The sequence below is a fragment of the Rhamphochromis sp. 'chilingali' genome (assembly GCF_963969265.1).
Source record: "Rhamphochromis sp. 'chilingali' genome assembly, chromosome: 5".
NCBI lineage: Eukaryota > Metazoa > Chordata > Actinopteri > Cichliformes > Cichlidae > Rhamphochromis > Rhamphochromis sp. 'chilingali'.
This window is the reverse complement of record NC_137932.1, coordinates 42990756-43004118: the sequence shown is the minus strand read 5'-3', so window position 1 is coordinate 43004118 and position 13363 is coordinate 42990756. Positions and strand designations below refer to the sequence as shown.

At 43.0% G+C, this 13363-nt stretch overlaps 1 protein-coding gene across 10 annotated transcripts in view; it reads left to right on the top strand.

Annotated features, from left to right (window-relative positions):
* Positions 1 to 13363, top strand: part of ptprfa (protein tyrosine phosphatase receptor type Fa) — a 348653-nt gene that overhangs the window by 227826 nt on the left and 107464 nt on the right. For all 10 annotated transcript variants that reach the window (XM_080882891.1, XM_080882887.1, XM_080882895.1 and 7 more), the window contains 3 exons: positions 3008 to 3589; positions 5264 to 5400; positions 7495 to 7639. In XM_080882891.1, coding sequence (XP_080739017.1) covers positions 3008 to 3589; positions 5264 to 5400; positions 7495 to 7639 — 864 coding nt within the window. The remainder of the gene's footprint in view (positions 1 to 3007; positions 3590 to 5263; positions 5401 to 7494; positions 7640 to 13363) is intronic.

Sequence of the window (13363 nt, the reverse complement as noted above, 5' to 3'; positions counted from 1 at the left end):
ATGTATTTGGAAGCTTCTGGTTGAGCATTTTGGCCATTTCAGATATAACTGGTAAACACACGCACGCACGCACGCACGCATGCACGCACGCACACACACACACACACACACTTTTTCTATAAAAGTATTCAGTGATATCTTAGACTAACACAGTGGTTCCCAAACTTTTTTTGCTGGGCCCCCTTCGTTTTACAAGAAAAATGTTCGCAAAAAATCACGAATGTGGGATCCTGTTTGTCCGTGATCTAAACAGCCCAGCGCTGCTCCCGACGCAGGGGAAACCAATCCTGCAGGGAGACCTACCTCGGCACTTGTGCAGGTGAAGCCAAAGGGCAGATTTGCGTCACCATATTTTCTAGTCTTTGGCTCAGAATGAAGTTGGTTTGGAAACATGTTCAGCGATGCTTCATCTCCTGCTCTGCGTTTGTGTGGGCGCCCCATGCTAGCAGTGTCCAAGCGTTTTGTTTGTTTCCCCCCCCTCCCCCCCTTTCATACCCCCCCCCCCCCCTGCAATGGGGCCCCACACTTTGGGAAGGTCTGGACTAACAGCTGGGACATAAACTCATCTGCAGTGTTTGCTGAGATTATAAATGAGGTGAACAATGGGATCATTTTCTGATAGACACGTACAGTTTGGCTTGTTTTGGCAGAGGAGATGCACCCTGCTAATAAGATCAAACAGGTTTCAGTCCCTGCTGCATTAGCTGCACTTTTCAGATCCCGGTCCTATTTTATATACAGTTTGATGAACAAAAATATGAAGCAGCAGCTGGTTGTGTGTGGGAGAAGTTTGATTTCAGGCTATGTGCCAAAGAGCTCTTTAATATGCGCAACAGTTAGATAATAATGATTTTAGCATTTAAACTAAATCATTATTCTTTCCTAATCCTGCCTTTTTAAAAATGGGTTTTCTTTCCACTTCTAGCCAAATAGAAACTAATAAACAGAAAAAAATATTAAGCCAATGTTTCCACATCTTATATAAACCCCAGTGCCCTGGCTGAAAGTCCAGTGTAGGTACTGTGCCGTGAATCTGTCTTTACATAAATGGTCACACTCGTACCTCTGCTGCTCTGATAGGACTTTTCTTTAAAAATAATAAATTGGCTTTTGTTTGGATCACTTGTGTCAGTAAAATTTGCCACTTCCTCCGTAGCTGTGTTCCTGTAACAGTGGCTCCAGGGGCCTCAAGGCTCTCCTAGTCTGGTTTTCCTGTTGAAACCAGGTGAAAGCTGTGAATTTGCAGTGTTGGTGAAAATATACAAACAGTAGCATGAGAAAAGTGCACAGGAGGGATTGTTGTACACATCACAGTAGAAACTACTTTCTGCATTAAAACAATATTTGTTTTAAAAAGAAAAAATGAGAGCAGCAGCCCCACATGACACACTGAAGCCATACAGTAGAAACAGACGTTAGGAAAATGTCTCCAGATAGCAGTCAGAAATCATTTTCAAGCACTCGAGGTGACAGACAGATCTCATCAGCAGATCTCATTTTTAAAAAGCTGTGCTTTTACTTTTATTTGCTTTTCATAAACTGAAGCTCTTAGAGCTTGTTTTTCAGAGGAAACTGTATCAGATATTGTGGCAACAGATGATGGGAACTGCATGAGGAGCAACGGCTTCATCCTGTCCCAGCCTGCTGGGGTTCATGCGCTTGTAAAGAAGAAGAAGAGCTTGGCTGCATTGCATGAAAATGAGGCAGATGTCAGGACTGGAGCAGCAGAGCTAAAAGCCTGTGGTTGCACTGGTTTCATCCCAAAAGGCAACCCGTGAGCTTTTCTGCACCCCGCTGCTCTGCTTTGGACCAGCTCACAGATTCACAGGGTTGAGCTCAAAGTCCCAACTGCCACCATGTGTTTCTAATCCAGGCTGTTTTTATTTCTCTTTGTCAAACTTCATATTCAGTATAACACTTCATTTGATACAGAATGAGCTGACTGAGTGACAACAACAAAGCAAGAGAATAATTATAGTTAATAAAGTCTTTGATACGATAGCTTCATTATTTCTTGCCTCTGATCTTTTACCATTTTCTATTTGTTAGATGGTTGAGTAGATTTATTGAATTGAGTTGGCCGTCACTACTTTGGAAGATGCTTTGTTTCGTGCAAATCTGTAACAAAATGAAGATAATAACTTAAGAAGTATTTTAGGACTAGAAAATATTGTAATTCAAGTGGTCTTAGAAGCACAAACTCTGGCCTGTGTCTGCAGGTCATGTCAGTCATATAGTATATTTTATAAAGTGTGGAAAGTACAATGTTTTAGGAAAAGAGCAAGATTACCACAAGGTTCAAATCCTGAGTGAAGCCACACTTTAGCATTGACTCCTCTGCAGGGAGGTGATTAAAACAAAAAAAAGCCGCAGGAGAAGAAGCAGAACTGAGGAGCAGCTAAAGTTTCAGGCCAAATACAATTTACTGTGTCTGTGGATGAACCGCCTGCCTGCATTTTGCTGTTACGATCTCCACAGACAGCTGAACTCTGCAATCAGCAGACCCACTGCAGTCGGCACATCTCACCTGACACAAGCGCTATGTATGAATGCAGCTAATAAACATGCCCGTCCACATGTTGTAACAGTCATTATGGTTTTACGCACACATATAAGTTTAATCTACAAAGCAGTGATGGGATTTCTTTCCTCCCTTCTATGAGAAAATGCAACTTATCTTATATCCTGTTAAAATCCAGGCTCTGCTGTGTGGCTGCATTAAGTAGATGCACTTCTGATGATCTGCAGCTCAGGTCTGGATGACTATAGATGGATTTACATAGGAGGACATGCACCCATCTGCTTGGCAACATAATACTGGCCCGGTGCAGATCAGGAAAGGACAGAAGCAAGCTGAATAATAATGAAGTGTTAGATTGGCAATGTTGAACAGCTCTGTGTACCCGGCATCAGCGGGTGACTTTCCTGACGGAGAGGAAGAATAATGTAGATGGAGAAAGTAGAGAAACGTGTTTTTCTGACTCGGTCTGTCTCTGCTTTCTGACAGCTCTTCCCAAGATGCCCACTTCCCTCACTGTGACAGAAACCACGGCTACCAGCGTCACCCTGACTTGGGACTCCGGCAACCCAGAACCTGTGTCCTACTATGTTATTCAGTATCGTGCCAAATTGTCTGAGAACGGTTTCCAGGAAGTAGATGGTGTCGCCACAACCCGCTACAGCATTGGTGGCCTCAGCCCCTTCTCTGAATACGAGTTTCGTGTCATGGCTGTGAACAACGTTGGCCGGGGTCCTCCCAGCAGCATCGTGGACACCCGTACAAGTGAGCAAGCACCCTCATCACCACCTCTTCATGTCCAGGCACGCATGCTGAGCTCCAGCACCATGCTGGTCCAGTGGGAGCCTCCCGAAGAGCCCAATGGCCAAATCCGGGGCTATCGGGTCTACTACAGCTCAGATCACGATGCCCCGCTCAGCGCCTGGCAGAAGCACAACACAGATGACAGCCATTTCACCACCATCTCAGGCCTGGCAACAGATATCACCTACAGCCTGAGGGTGCTGGGCTTCACCTCAGTGGGAGATGGGCCTCCGTCTGACACTCTACAGATCAAAACCAGGCAGGGAGGTGAGAACATGCTCACTACATCACTGCAGAGCAATGTATCATAAGCAGCGTGCGCCTGGCTCAGATTATTGGTGAGGTGAAAGTTATTCAGATCATTTACTGTGTGCACGTGTTAGCAAACGCTGCCTGCTGTTGCATAAGCAAGTTACAACTCGAGCATTTACGTCCTCTTAAACACTTCTTCACATTAATATTCAGCTCTTGTCTTAAACAACATTTGTGTTCCATAATGTGCTGTTTGGTAAAATTCTATTTCAGGTCTCGTTACAGTTTTGATGGCTGTGCCAGTTCATGAAGCATCTCGTGATTGAGATGCATATAGAAAAAAGAATCACACCCATTTTCACTCATCAGGCTTTTTTATTTTGAAAATCAGGTTGGGATATTCTCCAAAGTTCTCCTTCCTCACATGTAGCACACAGCAGGAAATGCTCCGCTTCAGCTCCATTGGTGGTGCTTGGAATATTTCACCCTGGACAGAGGGAGCCAGAGGCAGTGCACTCGCCACCCACTCGCTCATTAGCAGTGAATGGACTGAGCTACCGTATTGGCTGCGCCGCTCCCACGTCGGCACAGTCCGGCATCTCAGTGACGTTGTAGTAGAGAGCTAGAAGATTAAAGACCAGCTGAGTTAGGCTGCACGTGTCTGTGCAGAGACTCGTGCTTTATATTGCTAACTGTCAGTTTTTAATGTTTGGTGTGAGGCAAAGTTTTGTTCTGAAAACAGTTGGACTGAAACGCTGCTGTCACTTTGGACTCCAGCATCACAGGGTGATACTAGTTATGAATGAATGAAAGATACAGTAGTGCACTCTTTTTTTTTTAAAGGTTTTGTTATTGAGGTAATCTTGGTTCTATTGAAAAATCTCTTGTGATTTTTAGGATTAAAAAAATAACGAAATCACATTTGCATTATATTTATTTTTATAAGAAGAAGAGATGTCAGCGTCAGGTTGCTGTCAGGCAGCCCAGACGTTTGTACAAGCCCGCACTAAGAGCAGGGTAAAGCCAGCCTGAGCTTGTGGTAAATGTGGGCATAAACCTCACTGTTACCAGCACAACTGCGCAGAATTCATTTCTGGCTCGCATCATTTTCTTTGCTAAGGCTACACCTGCCTTATGTTCAAGGACAGGCTGGTGCTTTAGTCACAGACAGCATCTTTTACAGTGAGCTACGCCTGACAGGACGAAACATGGCGCCATACCCGGGCTGCAAATGAAATGAGTTCAGGACTCTCACAGGCTGACACAAGATATTTCAACTTAAATACTTTTTTCATTGTCTAGAATTTTAACTTCTTTGAGTTGAACTCTACTGTTACAGGGCTTGGAACATATTAAACCTCTTTGCATACATATAGCTCTTGCTTCCAAGAATTTACTGGTTCATGGCAGGTGTTGGTTTTCTATACTTTGTTGGCATAATTTCACCCGGAAATGTAGCGATGACTCTTTGTACATGTATGAAAGCAGTGCAGGAAGAGCCTGAGTTGTTGGCACATCTATTCATGATGTGAATAGATGTGCCAACAGGATTTTACCTACCTGCCTGTTCGAAACAACAAATGTGGATTTTCCTGGCAGGGGCAGGTCCTCGCCCAGCTTTGCTTTACTCCTCTACTTTCTTACACTTTGTGTTTCCATCTTAACACATCTCTTTGTTTCCTCCTGCAGTTCCAGCTCAGCCGTCTGACTTTGACGGTGAGGCTGAGCTAGACTCACGCATCATGCTGTCATGGCTTTGGCCTGTCCAGGAACCCATCATTAGCTTTGAACTGGTGTACTGGGAAGCCAACAATCCCACAGACAAGGTAAATACCCCCTTAGAAATCTTTTCTTTCCACTGAGATGTTGCTTGTAAAATCTTTATTGGCTAGGAGCTATGCTGTGCTTCAGGCTGTGTATTTGCATTAATGTCTTTTTAGTAAGTTCAAAGTGTCTGCACTTTATTCAGGTTTGATAAATGTCATCACATCACGAACACTTCTTGCTGTGATTTATCCACGAGGAGATCTGGGTGATTTTATGCCACAGTCTCCATTAGAGCTGCGTGATTCACAAGGTCCCGAATCGATTTGATCCCCAATTCGATTCGATTTGATTTGAATCTGGGAAATTTTGCATCAGACAGTCAGAATTATTATAATTCAGATCATGCATCAGTACATTTCCATATTTTTATATCTATAAAAGGAAATCTGACACTTGTGAGACTTTATCAAAGCTGTGAGCGTCACAGCCGACGCCTCTGTGTCAAAGTAACTGAGGATAAAACATGAAGGTGATTTTCCTGGTCTGGGATTTATAAAAATATTCTGCAGCAGATCAAAAACAGAAAAAAACCATCAACACATGAACATTACCTGATGCTGCTGAAGTGAAGCAGAGCAAAGTTACAGAGGTTTGATTACAGACACAGCGTTTTGCAATTTTGCATAATTTTAAAAAGTTTAAATTTGTTCAGTGTTGAACGGCAGAAATGAGGCTTTGTTTTCAGAAGTAAGTAAAAGGAAAAAACAGCGGCCGACAGGCTGTAAGAACGGTAGACTTGTGCGTAACAAGCAAGCGAATAATGAAGAAAACAAACTTTTAAGAAACTGTTCAGTACAGAGAGAGAGAGAGAGAGAGAGCTGTGCATGAAGTGAGATTTTATCCTGGTGGAAGCAAAACATCAAAGAGTGAATCCATGACGATGTTTATGTGAAGCGTAGTTTGGATCTTCTTTGGCTGCTGGTTCGGTCAATGTTGTTTGGAGAGAGATAAAACCTCCAGCTTCAGAATCAGCGCAAAAAGGGCGTGAACACAAAGCGCCGCCGAAACATCAGAATCAGCGAGCCGTCGGCTTTCAGCCCCGACCGTGTCCGTGCCGTCGGTGAGAAAGTCACATCTCACTGATCCTGATCCGTCGGCGGGTCCGAGCTTTGTGTTTACGTCTCTGTGCAGACTCCGTGTTCCTGCTCTCTTTTTTAGCTGTTTGGTGGTTGTTGAAATTTTGTGAGGTTTAGGCCAAAATAAATTTATATAAAAAAATCGATTCAGGATTTCAATGAATCGATATCACGTTATCCAAGCCAGAATCGATTTTAATCGATAAATCGATAATCAAAACCCAGCCCTAGTCTCCATATTTTTGAAGCTACTGGAGTTGGAGGGGTTTTGCTGTAATTTGGATGTATTACAAAAACACAGCTTGGATGAGCTGATGGCTGTTGTGCATCAAGAACTACACTGTCTGTGGTGTGATGCACCTCCTTCACTACAAAAACAAGAAAAAAGTCCCTCCTATGATTCCCCTAATATGATGTCATTGACAGGTTTTTCAGTAGTTGTGGGTGTTTCCCACAGACACAGGCTTAAAACACACAGGTTCATATTACGAGCCCTGAACAACACCAGCGTTTATCTCAGGAAGAAAAATATGCCAACCACCAAACTCCAAGAACAGCTGCCTGTTGCCCAAAATCTCTGCATTAAGTAACTGAGAAAGATTTAAGGCACACGAGAAACAGTCATGGCAGTAATAAAAAGTTACAATCATTTGGTCACATATTGCATCGAATCATAAACCTTATTGTTCGTGCAATATTGTTTTTCTAAAGTGTACGTGTGAAGAGAGAGAAGCTGAGACAAACTGCAGCGTATTCAGGGCTGAAACAGTGAGAGCAGAGCTGTGGGTGGAGAGGTGACAGCTTTGCTTGGCCACTGTACAAGGCAAGCATGCTGAAAAGAGCTCCACTTCTCTTTACTGCACCGGCTCGTCAATGTTACAAGGAGCTTGGCAGGTAGGCTGCTCGGCCTCCTCGAGAAACTCCAGGCTTTGTCTGCTGACTCCATTATGTTGAGACCAATCAGGCCCTGGCTTCATTTTTGCCCTCGTGACCTGGTGCTCTTTCGTCTCTTCACAGCGCCGCGTCACTTTCGATGCAGCAGGCTCCTATGCAGTCGATGGTCTGAAGCCAGACACGCTGTACGTCTTCTCCCTGGCAGCCCGATCTGAGATGGGCTTAGGCGTCTTCACTCAGCCTATTGAATGCAGGACAGCTCAGTCCAGTAAGTATAACAGCACTTAGTCACGTTCACAGGTGTGGCTCCAGTTATGTAGTCCAGGTGAGAATGACTAAATGAGTCATCTGTGACTTAAAACTGACTAAATACACCAAAAACATGTGGAGGTAAGTGGAGCTTAATTCAGTGCAGTCCAACTAAGAGATCCAGCTCCCTGGGAGCCCGGCCGGCTTTCTTCTTTCTCTTATTCTGTTTACTGAGTGTGTCTGTGTCTGATTTGAACACCTGTAATATACCTGAGCTAAACCGACTGCATAAACAATGAATAACCGTGTGTCAGTTTAGAGCAATCCTCCTACTCAACGTGTGAAAGCCCCACGGTGTGTTTCATTCAGGCCTCTGTCAGCAGGAAACCGTCTCTGTCACACTTACTGTTTTTAGAAAGAAAGATTGAAAAGTTGCTTTTTATTCCCACAGCATGTTGGAGCTTAACTTTGCTTCACATACGCGATTTATTCGTTGTGTTTCTGTGATTTAAAACATTAAGACTGTGTTTTTTGCTCAACTATGCATTTACAGCATAAAAATGATAAATACTCATTTATATGAGAAGCTGGCGTTTTAGTGCCGTCTGGTGTTATTGTTCTCTAAAGAGATCAGCTTTTACCCAGATCTCCATGCCGATGGTTCCCACCTGAGTCGGGGAGCAGAACCTCCTGTTCTGAAGCCACCGCTGAACTATTCAAACACAATAGGACCAGCAGCAGACGGCAGCGTAGCTCACAGAACTGTGTAATTGCAAATGTCATTTTTCAAGCTGGCAAAATGTAATCAAAGCTGTAGCATTAATTATATGTTGAATTTTTCCACCTGCCAGTCACGCTTCAACTCAATTATAAAATTCAAAGGCAACAACCAAAGAAAATGTCGCCTCTTTGTGACACAATCCACACACGACATCGTTCGTAGGGGCGTGCTTGGTATTTATAGATGTACATTCTGCTTTCTGCAGCGTAACAATCAGCGGGCGTTGCACATTTTGACAAATAGTCCAATAAGTCACTGAGTCGATACATGCAGCACATTATGATGTAAGGCCAAGCAAACACAAACAGACATTTGCAGAGACAGCTTTCATCACAACTGTCATCTTCCTTTCAAATGATTGTTTGTCATGTGAAATGTGGCCGAGCATGTGGCGATGTGCAGGACTTCGATCGCTGCTCCGTCACTAACACCATCGAACACCGTTAATTTAGTATTTAGTATTTATTTATTTATTGTCACTGTCAAGAACAATGAAATTGCGTTTGGGGCTTCCATACAACCCAAAAAAAAAGAAGAAAATAATAAATACCCCTTAAAACCCAAGTGTACATATTTAACCCAGTGTGACTCCAATGCAATAAGACAATCCTTAGCAATAATGTTCGTAGAAATTCAGACAAAGACCTGAGAAACATGACAAAATACAACAATGCAACCCATTCAATATTATTGTACTGTGAGATATGATATCAGATATGATAGTTATCTATTTAAGAAAGAGGGGGGGGGGGGCAGGAGGGGGAAGAGAATAAAGATATGATGCACCAATGCAGACCAGTTCATTGCTATTAAGAAGTTGGATATGGTTATTGTCCGTGAGAGGGGGGCAGAGAGTTCAGGAGCCTCACAGCCTGTGGATACAGGCTGTTGGCCAGTCTGGATGTTCTGGCCTGTATAGACCTGTACCTTCTCCCTGAGGGCAGCAGATGGAAAAGGTGGCGCGCAGGGTGATGTTGGTCCCGCAGGATACTGTGCACCCTCCTCAGACAGCGAGTGGGGAAGATATTACTGATCTCTGGCAGACTTGTTCCAATAATTCTGCCAGCTTCTTTCACCACCCGCTGGAGTGCTTGCTGATCGGCCTTGGTGCAGCTGGGGAACCACACTAGAAATCCATACGTCAGAACGCTGCTGATGGCACAGTTGTAGAAGTTCAACATCAGAGATCTGGGAATGTGTGCGCTCCGCAGTCTCCTCAGGTAGTAGAGGCGCTGTTGGGCCTTCCGTACAACTGAGGTGATATGGTTGCCCCCAGGACAGGTCCTCGGTCACAACTACGTAATTCACAACTACGATGTGTTATCTTAGCGTCAGAGCTCTGGCGTGCCGGCCGATGAGGAGCTGAAGCTGCAGTATTTATGACAGTTTCCCGAAGGAGTGCAAGCCCTCGCTCAGCTACTTGTTTTACCTGTCAGGACTGAAATCTTTCAGCTGTCACACTGCAAACAAATGTGTTGTAAACTATTCTCTTTGATTAGCAGTCTCTCTCATCGCTGCTCTGACTGCCAAACATAACGCGTCAGAGAACTTGCAAACAAGTCTGAGGACCCTGACCACTGCTGCCACCTCCCTGCAGCTTCTCATCCAGCTGCCACTCTCACTTCTGTTTACTTACAGCATATCAGGCACTTGTCAGATTTTATACATATTGTATTGAAACTGCAAGGTTACTACAGGAAAGAAAACACCATCTAATAACTGTCCTGTGCTTTTCCCAGCAGAGTCTCACGGCAGTCTGGGAAACAATCATTTATTCGTTTAGATGAATTTATGTTTCCACACGCAGATTGTTTGCAGACTTTTGTTTAAATGTACCATTTTTTTCTACAATAATTAACCTACCAAGCATCATGCATGTATTGAACTTCAGAAAAGTGTTTTCACCGGTGAGTTTGTTGAACTTTAAATGTGATATAATGTAAATGTAATTCAAATACAAAACAGGAATCTAAAGCTGAAATTCAAGCAACACCTCCTTCTACTCTGTTTGCTTTCAGTGTGACTGATCTGGTGGAGCCGCAGTTAGCTGTTAATAATTCTTCTTTATTCATTTTACCTCTTCTGTCATGCTCCTTTGGAAATAGCTTAATGTATGACAGGCAGGGAGGGTGGAGGGAAAAAGGGATGTTAATCATTACAAAAGTGAGAATGGATACATATGACTGGTTATACTTAAAACACAGCAGGATGAGACAATGAGACCCTGACACAGGAAGCCCTGAGAGGAGGGCAAGAAGGTAAAGCTGGTGAAAATGAACATAAAAGGGACATAAAAGGAGATTGTGTCAGGATCTGAATGACTCCAGGACGTTTCCATTACAGGTTAAATGGATTACATAGGTGTGCGTATGAATGTCATTGTTCCTGGCTTTATAGTGAAAGTCCATCTTTTACCACTTGCAGAGACTAAAACAGACGCAGTCTTAAATATTTTTACCCTGGCTTGAGATCACTTTTCAGTTTTAGATGTTCAAAAAAGAAAAGATTAAATCGATGCGATGTAATCTTTCAGACCTCACAATAGCGTCTGTTTTTTTGTTTTCTTTTTTCTTACGGCTCTCTTTTTCTGCCCAAATCTTGATTCCGTTTCTCTCAAATCCTCCCACCTCTGCTTGAAGTTTGACTATTTTCCATATTCGTGTTTCTGTTTGGGACTTTAATCTCCCACACATGGATCTCTGCCTTTTGATTCATTGCACCCCTGCAGTGATACATCCAAAACTTCTCGTATGCATGAAGTTTCCTTTCAACCAGTGGCGAGCACCTTTCCTGCAGCAGGAGAACGAAGAGGCTTCCAGCGCTGTTCAAACAGGAACTGAGTGCATCCGCTCGGCTGGGGCCGCCACAGCACAGGCGAGCGTGATAACTGCCACCCGTGTTATCTCTTTCACCTGCTCCACATTCATCTCAGTCACTGCTTTTGTTGTTGAGTGTTGTTGTATTCTGCTCTTGTGGGTCATTGTGCATACATGCATTCATCTGTAGTGTGCCTGTTTTATCTTTCAGTTGGTGAAACGTCACACTGTGTGTGCGTGTGCGTGTGTGTGTGTGTGTGTGTGTGCGTGTGTGTGTGTGTGTGTGCGTGTGTGTGTGTGTGTGTGTGTGTGTGTGCGTGTGCGTGTGTGTGTGTGTGTGCGTGTGTGTGTGTGTGTGTGTGTGTGTGTGTGTGTGCGTGTGTGTGTGTGTGTGCGTGTGTGTGTGTGTTGCAGTATGACATTTTTCTGCCCTCTGGACTGTGAAGGTTATTTGTACTTGTTATTTTGAGGACATCACATCGATTATTCACAGAAACATTTCCTGATAAATAACTTTTCATCTTAAAATCATCTTCATTTACATGTGATTGGTTATCTCTATGGTTTGTGGAAAATGCAGTGCAAGTATTACCCAAACTGCTTTATTTTTGTCTGAGTAACATTTATATTTAGTCATCTTGTTAAAGATGAATTCAGGACTGTTACTGTCATGTTTCAAAATATTTAGTGATTGTTTTGTTTCTGATCCAGGAAGGGGGGCAATTTTGCAACTAATGCAAGAAGTGATATAATTAAACATGTAAGACAAAACTGAGTTTTCTCAGCTTTTGTTACCAAGCTTAAATAGGAAGCTGTACCAAGGTACGACCCAGTGTTGTCTACACATACAGGCAAAAGTACAACTTCGATAAGAGATAAGATAAGATAAAACTTTATTAATCCCTCGGGTGGGTTCCTCTGGGAAATTCGGTTTCCAAAAGCACAGCACCGACAGAAGTTACAGAGTTACAGAATATTATATATACACACACATATATAAATACAGAGACCTATATAAATAAAATATACGAAGGGGATAAATAGGAATAAAAATAAAAATACAAGTGAATTGCACATTTCAAGTATTGAGGTCTATTGCACTATTTACAAAAAGTATTGCACAAAAGGTGTTGCACAGTGAGGTGAAGAGGCACTGCAGCTTTGCAAAGAACCAAGTTTAAAATGTATCTTTATTGTATCTTTATTTGAAAATAGAAAAAAATCACATAGTTTGACAGGCATGAAATAGTATTTTTGCACCAATAAGGTGATTCCCAAGAGCTATTAGCCCAAAGCTTATCCTTATCTCAGCGTGGCGTATCCTTCGAAACTTGAACTTGTGGCTGATCTCATGGAGTGATGGATCCAAATTTGAAATAAATTTGATCAACATTTACAACGAAGATCAGGAGAGAAATATGACGAGGAGTGTTTACAGCCAACTGTAAAGCAGGGAGGAGGCTCTGTCATAAGAGATGAGATAAAATGAGACTTCATTGATCACATTTGTACGTTACCTCCACTCAGGCACAGAAAGCAGAAGAAAAATACCAAAAATTGTCCATTTTCCTGACAAAATCTAAAGAAATGACACGTGGCTCAAGATTTTTCTGTCAGAGTGGAACTACTGCAGGTAACATCTGAGTGTAATTCACATGCTGACATGCCCCTCGAGTGCTTAGGGGTAGTGCTAGATCACAGATAACACACTCAAACTTTCACTCACCAAACTGGGACACAGAATTCTTGGACTGTCTGCACTGTTAAAAACAAAGTTATAACATTTGTCCGATTTCTGCTTTAAAATGCTGGAAAGAGGCACCGACACTACAAACATGCTTGAGGGGTCCAGGTGACGCATAGCAGACAGCAAGCAGAGCCTGTGGCAGCACACCTATCAACCAAAGCTTTCTGAACAGGCGAGTCCCAAACACGTAGTTTTTGGAGGGGCGGGGCCTTCTTTGCACTTTGTGGTTTGATTTGTCAGCCATACTGGCTTCATGGTTTCGTTATTCCCCTCCAGACAAATGTAATTTAAAATAATCACATATTTCTGTGTGTTTACAATGATGTACACTGAACATACAGCAGGAGACACTGTTTCCACAAACCATAATGACAAAAACATTGATAGGATAATGTGGCA